This window comes from Phoca vitulina, unplaced genomic scaffold (genome assembly GCF_004348235.1).
Source record: "Phoca vitulina isolate PV1807 unplaced genomic scaffold, GSC_HSeal_1.0 scaffold6, whole genome shotgun sequence".
In the NCBI taxonomy this organism is placed as follows: domain Eukaryota; kingdom Metazoa; phylum Chordata; class Mammalia; order Carnivora; family Phocidae; genus Phoca; species Phoca vitulina.
The window spans coordinates 19,519,836-19,536,258 of NW_022589709.1; the positions used below are offsets into that span (position 1 = coordinate 19,519,836).

At 58.8% G+C, this 16,423-nt stretch overlaps 1 protein-coding gene across 3 annotated transcripts in view; it reads left to right on the forward strand.

Moving 5' to 3' along the window:
- Positions 1-1,706: 1,706 nt before the first annotated feature.
- Positions 1,707-16,423, forward strand: part of UNC5A (unc-5 netrin receptor A) — a 74,870-nt gene continuing 60,153 nt past the window's right edge. For all 3 annotated transcript variants that reach the window (XM_032403786.1, XM_032403784.1, XM_032403787.1), the window contains exon 1: positions 1,707-1,997. In XM_032403786.1, coding sequence (XP_032259677.1) covers positions 1,928-1,997 — 70 coding nt within the window. In that variant the 5' untranslated portion in view covers positions 1,707-1,927. The remainder of the gene's footprint in view (positions 1,998-16,423) is intronic.

Sequence of the window (16,423 nt, forward strand, 5' to 3'; positions counted from 1 at the left end):
CTGGGCATATGCCATTCCTGGCAACACGCACACACACACACACACACACACACACACACCAGTTGGGCAGATCAGGTAGACACAGCCTACATACAAGCAATCACCAAAGCAGAGATCAAAAACTGGAAGCTGTTGGACATTTGTGGACATTTTCATCAGGGCTCACATGAGGTAAAAAAAAATAAAAGAAAAGAAAAATTCTGTTTTAGTTAAAAATTTTAAATCCCAAGATTTCTCATACAATGGCTTGTCTTGGAAATTTGGACGATATGGCCATACTGGGCCCCAGTTCGACACCAGCTGGCACCTGGAATAGAAGAGCCAGTTGCCCCCTGCAATGGGATCCTATGCCCCCCAGTCTCCAGCGCTGCCGTTGCCTCCCTGGCGCTGAAGCCCAGCGTCCATACACGTGGATGGCTGATGGTTCTTATACCAGTTAAGAGAAAAGCAAAACATTTCTCATAACCCTTCTCTATTAAAAGTGGGAAACAAAAGACAGACCGAGAGAGGGCCTCGTGGTTTCAAGAAATATAGGAGAGCTCATATCTCTTTGTGGAAGCGCAGACCATTATTATATCACCCAGCGGGCAGCACCAATTTATATTATGGACTGGTCCCTGTAGGCGGTTTAGTTTGCGACCCTACCCTCACCCTTCTCATCCCTCTCCAGACCCAGAGTAGGACCCTCTCTTTCTGACCATTCGCCCTGTGTGTATGTTGCGCGTTTGTCATTTCCTTTCTCCTTCCAGGCAACCCTCTGTTTACTTTAACCAGATTAGGGAATGGGGGTGGGGAACAGGAGACTCCAGCAGCGGTCATTGACGGAGGCTCCGGGAGACGACGTGACTTGCCCAAGGTCACAGAGCTAAAAGGCGGAGGCGCCTAGACCCTACCCCGGGTCTCCATAGCTTCCAAAGCCCGGCTCAGTCCTTCACGCCACGTCTCTGGCGTCGTGCGCGCTCAGGGCGCAAACACCGCGCGCCCAGTTAGAGACGCTGTGCCCTGGGGTTGTTTTCCTTAAGCTAAAGGCGCCACGGGGTTAGAGAAATCTTGGGTCACACTGGGGTCCACCAGGCTACACGGCTGGGACTGCGGGTGGCCCTGAGTCTGGCCTGCCCGAGCGCCTCTGCGCGAGGGTCGGAGCCCGGGAGCTCTCCCGCAGTCCCCTATCCAAGCCGCGGGCTGGTGGCGTACCGCAGCACGCTGACGGCCTCGGAGCACCGCCGGGAGGCGGGGAGTGGGGTGGGGTGGGGGGAGAGGACTGCAGCGGAACCTGCCCCGGGCACCCCTGCCCCAGGTCGTTCTCTGCAGGCTGGCTCCGCGCCGGGGTCGCCGCAGCCCTGGGCCCCTCCCGGGCCACCTGTACGCAGGCTGGCGGGCCTGGGAGAGCCCGGATCCGGAGAACCGATCCACTCCCGGTTTCGGACTCCAGGCCCTGTCCCTGGAGACCGCGCGGGGCGGTGGGAGGCCTCCCCGCCCACCACCCCAACCCCTCCCCGGGGGAGCCTCGGGCAACGCCGGGAGGGATCCCCGGAGCTGGGGGTGGCCCGCGCGCGCGGCGTGGGGCGGCCCGGCCCCTCCTTCCTTCCCCCGCCCCGCCCTGCCGCCGCCCCGCTCCGCTGCTCCAGTCCGGGTTTTGCGGCGCCCGCCGGCCCGCTCCCCGGCTGCGGGCTCCGCGCGGCGGCTGGCTCCGTGCGCGGCGCGGCTGGCGCTGCGCTCCGCCCCGGCTGCATTGCTGTGCTCCCGGTGCCCAGGGGAGCCACGCGCCGTGTGCGCCCCGCAGCCGGCCGCCCGGAGGCAGCGCAGTCCGCTGGCATGGGCCCCGGGGGCGCCCCGGGCTGGGGCTCTGGGTTGAGACGCTGAAAGCCGCCCTCCCGCCCGCGGGGCCCCGCGCCCGGCCGGCCAGCTCGCCCGCCCGCCCGCGGCCATGGCCGTCCGGCCCGGCCTGTGGCCAGCGCTCCTGGGCATAGTCCTCACCGCCTGGCTCCACGGCTCGGGTGAGTCACGCGCGCGCTCTGGGGAGGCTTGCGGGGGACTGTGCGCGCGAACGCTCGCTGCTCTGGGGGGGGGTCCCTGACCCGCGCTGCCGGACCCGGCTGGAAGCCCCCGGAGGCCAAACTTTGCGAGGCGGGACGCGGGGGCCGCCTGTCGCTGCTGCGCAGCTTCCCCGCGCGCTTCCCCGGAAGCCTGGGTTCTGCCAAGTGCTGGAGCAGCTGTCAGCGCGCGGGGCTGGCGAGTGTAAACGCTCCACGCCTCCGGGCGGGGGAAGTTTGCTGGTTGCCCGGCCCCAGAGCAGAGTCGGGGGTTTGAATCAACGCCCGGGGGAGCCTGACTTTGAGGGTCACAGATCAGAGGATTTGACCACATCCCAGTGCCCAGGAAAATGAGGAAAGGGCTTAAGATACCTGCCTCTTTCCGGTAGCATCTGACCCAAACAGCTACTCACAATTCCGACTTGGCACCTGGCCTCTGCCCACGTCCAGAACACAGTGTCCTCCTCTGTCCCCGCCACACGCTCGCACCCGCACACACTCAGGCGTGGAGGCGCATACACCAGCCCCCAGCCCTTGCAGCCCGCACAGTCAAAGGCCCGTGGCCCTTGGCCAGGGCTGTGGCTCCCAGCCTCCTTGGTGCGTGGGGGGCCAGAGTTGTGTACTGTGGGGCCGCTGCGCTTTCCCTTCTCCCTTTCATTGCACCGCCCTTCCTCCTCCCTTCATGTCCCGTTGGCCACCCTAACCTGCTTGGTAACTAAGCTCTCAGCCCACCTCCCTTGGGGTGGGGGGAGTTCCCCTGCATCCTTTGTCTGCTCTCCCTGAGCTTCCACCTAGGCTGAGTTGTTAGGGCCTCCTGATCTCCGCACCCCCCCCCATCCATGCACTTAGCAGAACTGAGCTTATGTGTGTATGGGGAGGGGGTCATTTGTGTGATCAAGGGGGCATGAGGCTCACCCTAGCAATTCTTGATTCTTGCTGCCCTGAGAACCTGGGGGACGCCTCCCAGCCTGGCCGGCCCATTGTTAATCCTAGGGGTCAGAAGGCAGTGTGGGGGTTCCTCAGATGCGAAGCCAGACTGATTGGAGATCAATGAGTGAGAGCTGAGACCAGCCTGATGATTGAGGCTGATGGCTGTTTCTTTAAACGGTCTCTGCGTAGCACATTCTGCACCCATTCTGCCTGGCTGCCCTCCCCAGTCTGCCCCCTCAGTCCTCCCTCTGCTCTACCCCATCCGTCTTCCAACACCCCATCACCCCCCCCCAGTCCTCACTTTAACAAACCCTCCTGCCCCATGACCTCCCCTTTTAATCCTGATCGAGCTGGGAGGCTGCACTGCTGCTGGGTGTGTGTTCATATTGCACACATATCTGTGTTCGGGTTGTGTGTGCAACCCTCAGGGGGTGCAGGGGGGTGAGCTGATCATGGTGAACTGGGGGTGTTCATGCTCTTCACACGGGAGGTGTTGCCAGATACCAAGTAGGCGCCCAGGAAATGTTTACTGAGTCGGCTGTGTGTGAGAAGGCTGTGTGGCCATATCTGCATGTTGCCCACGTGAGCACGTGTGAGGGCTGTGGGTTGGCATGCGTGCCCTGGTGACGACGGGGGCTGGCTGTGTGTGCAGCCTTGGTGTGTGTGGGCCAGATGCGCTTGTGTGATGGTTGTGAGCAGTTGCAGAGGTGAGCCTGTGTGGATAGGATAAGGGGGTGATGGGTGCTGGTGAGTCAGGGTGCCATCTGGGGGGGTGCCACATGGATTCCTCGGAAGGTCACGGAGTAGGGGACCTGCGTCCCGGGGTGCTGGGGCACCTGTTGGGGCCTGGTCCACGGTTTGCCCGGGGAGCTAGCAGGTGGGCACCAGTGCCGCAGGGCCGCCCTGGAGCCGAGGCGGCCTCCGGGCACGCACTCCCAGGCCTGTGGGAGGAGCCTCTGAAGGGCATGCAGGGGCCCTTCTCCTTGTCTGGGGCCCCCTACTGCTGTCCGCCACAGGCTCTGGGCACACGTGCCCAGGCAGGCTGGCCCTGAGATGACCCCAGCTCCTCCCGCACCTCCTCCCACACCACCCATCATCCCCTCGGCAACTGCAGCCGGTGAAGAACGTGTGTGTGAGGGGCTGAGGGAGGGACGGCCAGTCGGGCGGCAGGGGGCGCCGGGGGCCCGGCAGGACTGCAACCTCCTGCTCCCCGGGCCAAGGGCCCACCCTCTGTCACCGCCTCACACAAAAGCCTGTCCCTTCAGCACACTCACCCCCCACACACAATGTCGCACAGCTTTGTCCCTTTCGTACCCAGCCACACAGCTGGCCCCTGCCTCCCCGCCCCTGTGGGCCGCTCACACCTGTTGGTTGCCCCGTCCCACAGATCTCTGCGCTCCTAGGGGGAGGGGCCCATGAGGCACTGGCCCTCCCTGAAGGTGGTGCTGAGGGGCACTAAGCTGTGGTATTGGCCATCCTGACCCCAGCAGTCTGACCTGGTGGTCTCTTCCTCAGGCCCCACCCCCATCTTCAGGCCTGGTCCTGGTCCCCTCTGTCCATCCCTCGCCCCTGGACTAGAGCAGTCGGTTAGGGGAAGGGTGTCTTAATTCTTTAGGGCTAAGAGATACCCCGCTCTCCCTTTGCCTCGGGGATGGGTTGAGCTGGACTTCAGGGCCCCCTGGGTGTCCCCAGGAGAGGGCTGGTCCTCTGACGGGCCTGCCCGTTTCCCCTTGCCCATGCTGGGAGGGGCTTCCCTCAGAAAGCTGGGGATTGGCATTGATGCAGGTTCCAAACCCCCAGCCAGGAGCCACGGCGGGTTCCTCAGAGCAGTCGGCTCTGGCCTCAGTGCGGGGCCAGGAGCCCTCCTGTCGTGCACAACGTTGTCCTGCCTGGGGCTACCTGGGCCCCAGACCTGCAGACGCAAGCCACGTAGTCTCAAAGGCAGGAGCTGCCTCCAGCCTGGGGCGGGGGGACCCCTGCTCCACACAGAGGCCGCCTGGGAGCACGTGTCCACATACATGCACGCCTGAGCCTGCTCTATCCAGGCCAACCCTCTCCTGCGGCCCCCTCCTCGCCTTTCCGCTCCCCCTAGTCCTCCAGCCCGGGGCCGGAAACCTTGCAGTCTCTCTTGGCTCTCCCTTCTCCTTCACGCTTCATGTCTAATCTGTCACCAGGTCCTCTGGCTCAGTTCTACTTGTGACATTGCTCATCTCCCTCTCTTCCTCTGTCACCACCCCTGCCCCCCCAGCCCCTTTCTACCTCACCTTCCCCACCTGGACCAGTGCAGTGGCCACCCCCACTCATCGCCTTTCTTTGCCTCCTCTACTTTGATTAATGTCCCTGGTATCCAGGCTGGAACCCCACTAGAAAGCCTTCTTTGGCTCCCCAGTGCCTGAAGGTGAAGTCCAGCCCTGAGCCTGGGGGCCCTGAGGGAATCACCTGCATCACCACACGTGACTGGGCTGATCCACTGGGACTTGGGTTTAACTGCTGGTGGGCTGGGCATCCACACCCCCAGACAAGCTCTGGCTTCTGCCCTATAGCTCCCTTGCCTGGCAGAACCCGGTGTCCCCAGCCCCGGCAGCCACAATCACCACCCTATAGCCGACATCTTCGGCTCTGTCCAGACCTGGGCCAATCCCCCCCCCCCGCCCCCGCTGCTGCCAGTCCCAGCTGTTCTGCTTATCTCAGCCCCCAGCTTCAATCCAGCTCCCTCCAAGAGGCCTCCCCAACTCCTCCCAGGGCCATGGCACATTGCTGAGCTTTGAGTGGCCTACGGGACAGATTTCTCAGCCCTGGAGAGGTAGATGGGGCCTGGGGCAACTGCCAGGCCTGAGCTGCCTCTTCGTTCAGGCCGGTGCTTCCTACAAGCATTGCCATTGTCTGCAGCACCATGACGCTGCTCTTGGCCCCTAACATGCTCCGAGTCATGGTCAGTCAAGTGCGTATTTTTTCTCTTTTTATCCTCCACTTGTGTTTGGGTTCTCTGGCTAGGTAGGGAGGGCTGCTATGGCTAGGGAGGGGGAGAGAAGTTTACTCTGCCCCCTTTGGGAGCCCTCCCCATCCCTGTTCCTGAACAAAGACTGCTTCACTCTGGGGAGGCTGGAAATGGCTCCTGTCCAAGGTAGGAAGGAGCAAGTTAAAGCCCCACCATGGGGTGGCTGTGCCTTAGACCCTCACACAGATGGCAGACCAGCTCATGTGATCATGTGTGTTTGTGGGTCCTTCGTACAGGTTTTATGCGCAGGGCTACTGAGTAGGAATCTCCCTGCTCATCCGCACCCCTCCCAGGCATAGATGTTCCCAGATCAGTGTCTTGTCATGCAAATAATGTCATTCTGGGCCCCAGCCTGTGGACTCAAGCCCCTGGAAGGTGGGGCTGAGGGGCATGGAGCCATGGCATTGCCCATCCTGTCCCTGACAATCTGTCCTGGTGGCCTCTTCCTCAGGCCCCACCCCTATCCTCAGGAATGGAATTGACACCAAGACTTGGGCTGCTCTGTGCAGAACCTATTGGGACTCCTGGTTCCTGAGACTAAGCACCAGGAAAGTCCAGCCCCTGAGCCCCAACCATCCTCACCGTCCAAAAGGGAGCTCAGCTTCCTGTGATCAATTCTCCTGGTCCGCCCCTTCACTCCTCTTGTCTGCTCCCGTGGGAATGGCATTGACAGGTCCTCCTGCCTTCTGGGGAGCCTCAGCCCCTTCTTCCTGTCAGGCAGTATAGAAAGGGCAGGGGCTTTGAAGACAGACAGCCCTGGGTTTCAGTCTAAGTCACCTGACCTTGGGCAAGTAACTTTTACTCCGCAGCCTTTCCCACATTTTTAGAATAGGGCCGTTTCTGCTTCCTGAGGTTATAGTAAGGAGATGATGGGCAACACAGAATGCCCAGGATGGAACCCAACATGGAGCAGACAGCTATAGCTGTTTATTTTCTTCTTCCATTTTCCCTGGCATTGAAGGGGCATGAGTTAGGACAGACCTAGAGTCTTGAGGTGATCAGGGCCCAAGCCCAGAGAGAAGAGAGAAAAACATTTGTTGCTGCTCCAGCCCCAGGCAGGAATCCCAGGAAGGAGTCATGCTTTTAGTTGGAAGAAGTAAACACCCCCCTTCCGATCTGTACACACACCACCCCCTTGCAGGGACTTGGGCCTGACTCAGACACTGATTCCTCCAATGTGCAAAGAACTTTGTTTGGGGTTCTGTGAAGATGATGATTTGGGTTTAGCTTGTCCTGGAACCATGTGCTGATGATCAGTTCTGACACAGAACATGGCAGCAAAAGGGGTGGGGGCCCTGGATGGGACTAAATTCTAGTCCCAGCTCTGCCATTTGATTGCTTTGTGATCTTGGACAAGTCACTTAACATCTCTGGGCTGTTTGCCTCTTTGTATACTAAGCATTGGGCTTGATGACTCTATGGGAGCACAGGTTGGTGCACAGGGAGGCTGCCTTGGGAGGAAACGGGGCCCTGCTTTAGCCGGTGAACACCCCTAATGGCAAAAACAGGCCTTCTTAGGGCCCCGAGAAGGTCAGAGTGCCAGTGCCTGAGGCCCACCCTCTTCCTGGACACTGATGTCAGAAGCCGCAAGCAGCCTTTGGCCCTTGGGAGCCAGAATCCCAGGCACGTTGATGAGGTGGTGGAATGGTTGAGTCGGCCAGTTCCGGAGTCTGGGTTTGGACGAGGACTTGGACTAGGGTGAGGCAAGGGTGCCCAGGGTATGGAAATTAAGTTGTGCAAGCGCAGGGTCAGCCTCCTTAAATTTTGTGCCCTTGGCACCCCCTGTGCCCCACCCTAGCCCTAGCTGGCGATCTAGCTTTTTCCTGCACTTCGGTTTGCTTGTCTATAAAATGGAATGCTAAAAGGACCTCGCTCACAGGGTTATTGTGTGCATTAGATAGACTGATGCATGTCATTAGTGTGTCATAGCGTCATAGTCCTGGCACACAGTAGGCCCTCAATAAACGTTAGTTAACAATTGACGATGATGGATACGGCAGAGGGCACTGTTTTGTCCTCACTTTGGGAGTGTCCTTGGTGCCATCTTTGTGGGAGAGGGTGCAGGTCCAGGTGGGAGGGCAGCGGCCTGAGGGGAGGCCTGCATTTTGACTGGCGGTTTTTCTCTCTTTTGCCCAAGCTCCTTCCCTTCTCCAGGTGTAGTTGTAGACAGGCCCATCCCAGGCCTGTTTGAGAGGGGGAAGAGGGAGAGACTCAGAAATCTGGAGAGGCCCGAGTGGCAGCTGCTCATCCCCAGGGTAGGTCACAAAGGGCCAGGTTTTAGGTCCCACTTAGATGGGGGAGGGGCCCCTGAAGAGAGTACCAAGGGCCAGCGCCCTGACGGGTGAGTCCCCCAGAGCTAGGACCCTCCCCACACCTGGATGTCAGAGCTCTGTCCATCTGGAAGGCTCAGGGTCACCTTGAGCTCCAGGCAAATACGTGGCTGAGATTTGGGGAGGGGAGTCAGTCTAGACTGAGCCGGAGCTACAACCGCAGGGCCCTTGGGTAGGGAGCTCTGGACCCTGCATCCCACCTCTGCCCTGTACCTCCCCAGCCAGGAGGGCAGGTGGGACCCCCACTTCCCCCCACCACTGCCCCACCCAGCACGTCCAGCAGAGAGCCTGCAGGGAGTACACCTGGAGTGAGAGCCTACCCCCTCCTAATTGGGGCAGAGACCAGATGGAGTTGAGGGGCTGCTGGGTGCCCCCCCATCCCCAGCACCCCGCCCGCCTGCATCTTTCCAGCCCTCTCACTCCTCCCCGAAAAAAGGGTGCCGGGCACGAGCAGGTAAGAGTGCTTCCTTAGAGTCCCCGCGTGACGGGAGCCTGCCCTGCTTCCAAAAAACCATCCCCACTCCGTGGCCAGCTTGTTCGGGTAGCTTGCCGGGCGGGGTGCCGGGCTAGACGCGGGCTGCGGGGCACGTTAGCCGCCGACGGGCGGCAGGGGCCCGAGCCAATGCGAGCCCGAGCCCAGGGGATTAGCAATTAGCCCGCTTGCCCACCGGGACTCTGGGGAGGGGCGCCCTCGGGGTGAGTCCTGCCCTGCGGCTCCGCCCCCGCTCGGCGCGGGTGCCGAGCGCGCCGTGGACTCGGCTGCCGCGCACCGAAGGGGCAGAGGCAGGGGCCGGGGAAGGGGCGGGATCCCTCCGCCCGCCAGCCCGCCCGCGGCCGCCCGCCGGATTAGCGGCTCTTTGTTCGGGGCCTGTTAACAAGTTCCTGGCTGAGCGCTCGGCTGCCGCCCGGGGAGAAGGCGTCCAGCCTCCGGGCACCGCGGCTCGGCGGCCTCCGGTGCGCCTCGGTTCTCGCGCCCAGCTGCGCCCCCGCCCCCACCGCCCTCCCCGGGCCCCGGAGACGTGGCGGGCCGGCGGGCCCCGCTGGCGGGCGGTGCGTGGGACAGCCGGAGCACCTCCGCTGACCTCGCTGCGGAGAGGAGGAGAACGCCGCGCTCCGTGAGCACCTCCTGGAGGCCTGGGGCTTTGAATGCGCCGCCGCCGCCGTCGGTCCCATTTTACAGATGAGGAAGGGCACGGCTTCCTGCAGTCCAGGCCGAACTAGGCTGGGCTGGAGTTCCAGTCCAGGTCTTTGACTCCAAAACTCATCCTGCTTCTGCTACGAGCGAAGCCTGCGGCGGGGAGAGGAGGAGCCTTCGGTGGCTGTAAACCGTTACATTTTTTATTCTTAATTAACTTCGTGATGGTAGTAATGATGGCCCGTGCTGGGCTCTGCCTGCATCATCTGATCAGAACCTCCGGACAACCCACAAGATGGGTGACGTTAGTCCCATTTATTAGATGAAGACACTGAGGCTCAGAGAAGTGGCAGGGCTGGAACCTTGTTACTGCTTAGCCTGACCCCCTTCCCTACCCCGTCCCACACCGTGGGGAGCAGAACACTGTCCCATGTGGTCATTTACTGTCAGGGCCTTGTCTGGTGCCCCATGGACATGAAAGACTATGGGAGAAAGTCAGGGGACCTTAATTCTCTGTGTGGTCTTGGACTAATCCCTCATCACTCAAAGCTCACTGCCCCCTCTATATCCTGCTTCCTGACCGCATCTTGGGTGCTTCCTAAATCTAGGCGAGACTGTCCAGGCCACAGGATTTTGAATATAAAACCCCTTTGAATATAAAACCCCCTGTTGGCTTTCCAACTTGCCCGGAACCGCACATCTTCAGGTGGCTGGGACTGTTCAAAGCCACTTTCTTAGAATGAGGAGGAATCCTTCCCAGTAAGCTCCCCCAAATGGCTCTTGGCTCTTTCTTCTGGGGCCATGCTGAATGGCTTTCCCCTTTTCAGTTATTTAAGACAGGGCCCCTACCTAGCCCCATCTGCTCTTTCCAGACCAGGCACCTCCAGTCCTTTCAGCTGTTCCTCATGTAGCTTGGTTCCAAGCCCCTTCTCTGTCCCCTACATCCTTGTTACCTGCCTCTGGATGTCAGTCCCAGCTCATCCCACTGTGATACAATGCCCTGGCATGAATTAGCAAAGGATACTAAGTATATCCATTGCAAATATTGGGAAACCCAACCCAAAGTGACTTAAGCAAAAAGGGATTTATTGGTGCGTGTAACTGAAAGACCGGGGGTAGGCTAGCTTCAGGCATGGCTGGATCCAGGAGGAACAGTGTGACCAGGATTCATGCCTCATCTCTGCTCTTCAGGGGTTGGCACCACTCTCCGACAGCCTCTCTCTCCTCACAGTCCCAAGGTGGCTGCCACAACTTACCAGGGTACATTCTTGCAGGCCCAGTCCAGGGGAAGGAGGGAGCATCTCTTCCCTCAGCCATCCAACAAATGTCCTGGTCCTTCCTCACTGGGCCAACTCAGGTGCTGTGCCATGTGAGCCAGTCCCCATAGCCAAACTGCCTATGCCACTGTCCTGTTTGCCACCACTCACAGCTTGTCCACCCAGAAGAGACTGGCACATTGTTCTCAGGTTTAACCAGTGTGCCATCAACATAGGTTGCCCAAGTATTTAATAAGAATGCTGAAGAGCACCAAGGATACAGCCTGAGGCTCAGAGGTAAAGACCCAAGTTTGGATTGACCTTAGCTATTTAATCAGCAGTGTTAGAAAACAGTGCCGGCCATTCAACAGGTTTTGCATTCCCTTAAATGTGCTGTCATCTGGTTCATGTGTCTTCATTTGCAGATCCTGAGATATTTTATCAGGTGCCGGGCCGAAATCCAGACACACTGTTTCCAGTCTGGCCCTGACCTACCAGAACAGGAACTCTATAATAAGGAACGCGGGTCTGCGGGAGTCCCGGTATTTCTCTGTGTGGCCCTACCTTCCTTGCTTACCTGTAACCAACAGAGAAGCTCCACTGGAATCTTGCCTGGGGTTTGCATCGGGTCATCAGGCTGTGGCCCCTTCAGTGGACATTTGTTGGGTTTTGTATTTATCCAGCTTCCACTCCTGGTCCTACTAGGACTCCATGACCTCTCCCCTTTTAGATACAGCCTTAGTGGGGATTTCCCCTAATCTCAGCAGCAGGGCCCAATGAGACAGGTAAGTCATTTCCCAGGTCCTGGTTCCTTTCTCACTTCAGCGCCTGCTTTTAAGCCTCTTGTCCCTTCTCTCAACGACCCATTTTCTTGCCAGTATTTTCCCTTTTTTGTTTAAATTTGTGAGAATGGCTTTTGTTGCTTGCACTTGAAGAACCCTGATGCATTCACCGAATCCAGCTTGCCTCCTCTTCTGAAAACTAAACTGCAGCTCATGCATCTCCTGCCCCATGACCGGCTCCCACTCCCACGTTCTCGGAGGTCAGTACGAGGTCCCCCTGCCAGCACCTGGGGTGGGATCTGTCTGGCCCCAAAGACCTGAACTCAATCATTCCAAACAACCACTTGGCCTCTCTGATCGTGCCTTCTTGATCTTCAGTGCTTTCTTACTAGAGTGTGTCCTGCCCCTCCAGTTCAGTGTCCTCAGCTGCAAAATGGTGGGGCGGGAAGGCCGGCTTCCCAGAGCCCCCCAGACAGCAGGCCTGCCCTTTCCTGCTCTTCCACCTCCAAGTCCCCTCCTGCACCATGTGGCTTTGGCGTTTCCCCGCAAGCCGCAGCTGGACCTGAGCTCAGCCTTCCCTGCATGCTTCTCCACTCCATGTCTCTTGTCAGTGGTTTTGTACTTGGTTTTGGGCCATCTTTCCAAGTTGGTCATGTCGGGTCAAAGTCTGAGCCTATTCGAAGTCTGAGCCTACCAGATGTCTCAGAGCTTCCCTGACACTATTCTAGAGACCTTCTTTCTCCACATCCTTTGGGATCACACAGCCAGAGGTCCATTTTTGAGACCCACCCATTCCTCTCAAGACCCCTTTCCCTTTAGATTCCTGGCTCTACTGGGGGGCCTGTCTGTGTGAATTGCCTGAAGCCCACCACCCACAGGCCAGGATGCCCTTCTGAGGGTGGTCAGCATTCCCTCCCTAGCAGTGATGTGCTGCTAACACTTGGCACTCTGGGAGAGCTGGAGGACTGATTTGCCAATTTCCATGGTGTAAATACTCCCACTATGGCCTATTTTAAGCTACCAATGTGATGTCAACTGGCTTGCAAAATTCTAGAAATTTTAATGAGGGGGCCCTCTCTCTCTCTCTCTCTTTTTTTTTTAGATTTATTTATTTATTTTAGAGAGAGAGCACACGTGAGCAGGGGGAGGGGCAGAGGGAGAGGGAGAGAATTGACTCCCCACTTGACTGGGGAGCCTGACTTGGGGCTGGATCCCATGACCCTGAGACCATGAGCTGAGCCAAAATCAAGAGTTGGACGCTTAACCGACCGAGCCACCCAGGCGCCCCAGTGATGGGCTCTCTTTAGCAGAGGCAAGCTGGCTCTAGCACACTGCTGTTCCCTGGTCACCCCGGTCCTCTGAAGAAGTGGTCACAGGAAGGGAGTGACAGTCTCCTTAGGCGTCGGCCTGTAGGATCCGTTGATCTCCCTAGGCTTGTGGGGGGGGCTGCTCCTTCTGAACACCAGGCTCTTTGGTGGGCTGAGGGCGGGGAATCCCTGAGGCATGAGAGCCACTAAGAGCCAGGACTCTGCAGGTGATGGTGTAGCTTAGAATCTTAAACTGGGTGACCTTAGGCAGGTGACTTCAGCTCTCTGTGCCTCGGTTTCCTCATCCAGAAAATATGGATACTGAAAGGTTCCTACCTCATAGGGTTACGAGGAGTAAATGAGGTATTCCACGGGGCGGGAAAGCCGGCTTCACAGAGCCCCCCCAGCAGCAGGCCTGCCCTTTCCTGCTCTTCCTCCTCCAGGCCCCCTCCCGCACCATGTGGCTTTGGCGTTTCCCTGCAAGCCGCAGCTGGACCTGAGCTCAGATCGGGTGGGTCTCAATGGAATGCTAGTACATTCAGGGGGTAGCTTAGCTCTGTGCCAGGCCCATGGTGAATGCTCCATACATGGGAGGTGCTGCTCATGCTATGGGGACACTTTGGGCCTCCCTCTGGGACCACACCCCTGAAGTGTGGGGGAGTGGAACCCCAGGTCTTTGGTTGACAGAAATGGCAGAGAGCCTCAAGGGCAAGACCCTGCAGGTCTGGAATCTTGGGAAGATGCTTATTCTGGGGGACGAGCTTTTGTGGGAGGGTTTGAGAAGGAAGGTTGACATGGTGAAGGATGACTCACCCCCCGGTGACTTGGCCAGGTATGACTCCTCACAGCCTGGAGGCCTAAGGATGAGCACAGCAGAGGGGTGGCAGGGGACATAGTGACATTTGAGAGCCTAGGTGGGCCAGGCAGGGGTAACCTGCCTGCAGACTGGACGGACTGTGGCTTTGGGGCATTTCCTGGCCGCCCCCCATCCTCTGCCCCTGAGTTCTGGAGGCCCCGGGACCAGAAGAAAGGGACTCCACTTGGGGCCTTGGCAGGTGGTGGATGGGGCCAGCCAATGAAGGGCTGGTGGAGGGCACAGGCATTCCCTGGTGACAGTGTGTGTACGGGGGAGCAAGGAGGCACAGCCCAGCTGGAGCAGACAGGGCCTGTGGGGGACCAACCAGTGATAGGGCTGGCTACGTCGTCGAGCTGGGGAGTGACAGGAGGTGAGTGGTGTTTAAGGAAGATTAATCTGGCAGCGCATGGAGGATAGATGGGAGCTGGGAGAGGCTGGAGGCAAGGAGACCAGCCGGGAGGCTGTGGCAGTCATCCAGGCAGGAAATGATGAGGCCCCCCTTCCCAGGGAGCAAGCAGCAGGGATGGAGTAAAAGAGATGGATGTGGGAGACATTTGAAAGGAGGAGCTCTGGATGTTACATGTGGGGGGCAAGGGACCGGGAAGAGGCAAACATGATTCAGAGCTCTTGAGCCGGGGAAGTGATGTCAGAAAGAGAAAATGGATTGGGAGCTGTGTAACAGACGGGAGGGAAGCCGAGAGAGCGAGAAGGCTGCGCAGTGCCGTGGGCTCCAACCAGGGAACTGCACCATGCTGGGCCCTCTCCAGAGCACGGCCGTCCGTCTGGGCACTTCAGCCATAAGCAACAGAACCTGCCTCTGGCCAATGGGTAATCAACAGACAGACTTAAGGTCATGTCCTAAGAGAGAAGTCCTCAAAGGCCTGGGTGGGATGGGGTTGTACTATCTAATTTAAGGCGTTGAAGGCAGGAGGGGAAGGTGGATTTGCTTTGTTCTGTGTAGCCCCACAGGGTAGGGTCGGGACCAGCAGGTGGGAGACACAGGAGGCTGAGAAAGACCTTCCTAACAGGCGGCGATACGGGTGGTCTTAGCAGGCAATGAGTTCCCCGTCTGGTGGGGGTGGGTGTTGGGGGGAGGCTGTTGAAACAGGCCCTGTTGGGGCCTCTCAGGGAGACCGTGGGTGGGAGGCAGGTGGCCTTGGTGAGGCTCTGTGGTAAAGGGGAAAGGCTGGGGCTCCAGAAATAAAGGCTTGGACTCTACTCTCAGCCCCACCCTTACTTACTGTCCTTGGGAAGTTTCGGGCCCTTTGGGAACTGGGCTTTCTGGCGAGTTGACCCCATCGCATGAGATGTGGTTCTCCGGCGCCTGTGGTTTTGAGTATTCAACACATGTTCTCTTGGGCACAGCACCTCTACCCTTCCTTAGGTGACCTCCTCCCCAACACCGTGTGGTCCTGTTGGGACTGTCGGTCACGGGCAAATCCTGGTGCACATCCTGGGCACTGTGATTGGTTCCGAGTGGCCACATGACCAGTTGGGATGCTCCTCGTGGCTTTTCCCATGTGGAGGTGGGGAAGTTGCCTTCTCTGCCTCTGGGGTTGGCAGCTGTGAAGATGCAGGGGGGGATGTTGGGCCAGTGGCAGCTACTTCCCCCTTGTGTGGAGAGAGCCTGTCTGGTGAGGGGAGTGAGGCCAGTACATAGGGAAATCAGAGACAAACAGCAGGGAAGACTGTCCTGGTGGCCCCAAGGCCCTAGAGACTCGGGTCCCTGCACTCTTCTGTCAATCCCGTGAGCCAAGAACTTCCTGTGTAGGCTGATGCCAGTGGGTTGGGTTTTGGTACCTGCACCTGAAAGAGGCCTGGCACGGGATTCTCAGGAGGAAAACACGATGCAGTTGGCAAGGCACACACCCAAAGGTGGCAGTGTGCAGAGCATTCAACCCCCAGGTGGCAGATACAACAGTCTAAAAAATAGAGAATTCACACACAAAAAGTCCAGATCTCAGGCTTCCCTTGAAGAGTCAGATCTGGGCACTAAGAGCCCATTTTCCTGGGCGGGCAGGAGCCAGGACCAGGCTGTCACCTTGGCAGGTGTGCGCCCCACTGTCCATGCACACAAGGCTGCATTCTGCACCTCCCACACAGTGCTCGCCATGGGGCAGGACTGCTCCTGCCCCTTCCCTCCCTTCCAGCTTGAAGAGCCTGCGTTTGGGGCCTTGGATTTCACCTGTTCATTTTGAGGCAGCAGCAGAAGGTCAGGCGGAAATGTCTAAACAACCGTTGGAAAGCCAGGACTGGCACTTGGAGATGCGGTGAAGGGGGGAAGTGGAGATGAAAGGCCCATTCATAAGGAGCTGGTCATGGGCACCGTGAGCTCAGATCCCATTCTAAGGAGCAACTGGGGATGGCTACCATTGACATGGAAAAGGAAAATTTGGGAGAAGTTTCCGAGGAAGCCAGAGGCAGACCAAAGAGAGCAGAGGAAGCCAGAGAGTTTCAAGTTTGGAGCAGGGCTGGGAGGCAGCCACAAGGCAGGCTGCGGGCAGGGAAGGAGCTAGCAGATGAGGCCTGGAGGACCCGCGCCAGGAGGAGGCCAGCAGGAGCCGCTTGGGACCTGTGCTTGGAAGCGCAGAACCAGCATTAGAGAGTAGGGATGAGAGGGTGCCAGGACACAGAGGACACGCAGAAACTGTCGAGCTGGGGTGCAAGGATATCAGAGCCAGAAAAGGCTTGGGTTCTGGTGGATTCTTCAGAGGAGGAACCTGAGCAAAGGGAGCAGGGGCAGGACAAGCTTGATTGCTGAGTGCAAAGCACTTGCACGGAAGCTCTCGCAGGTGG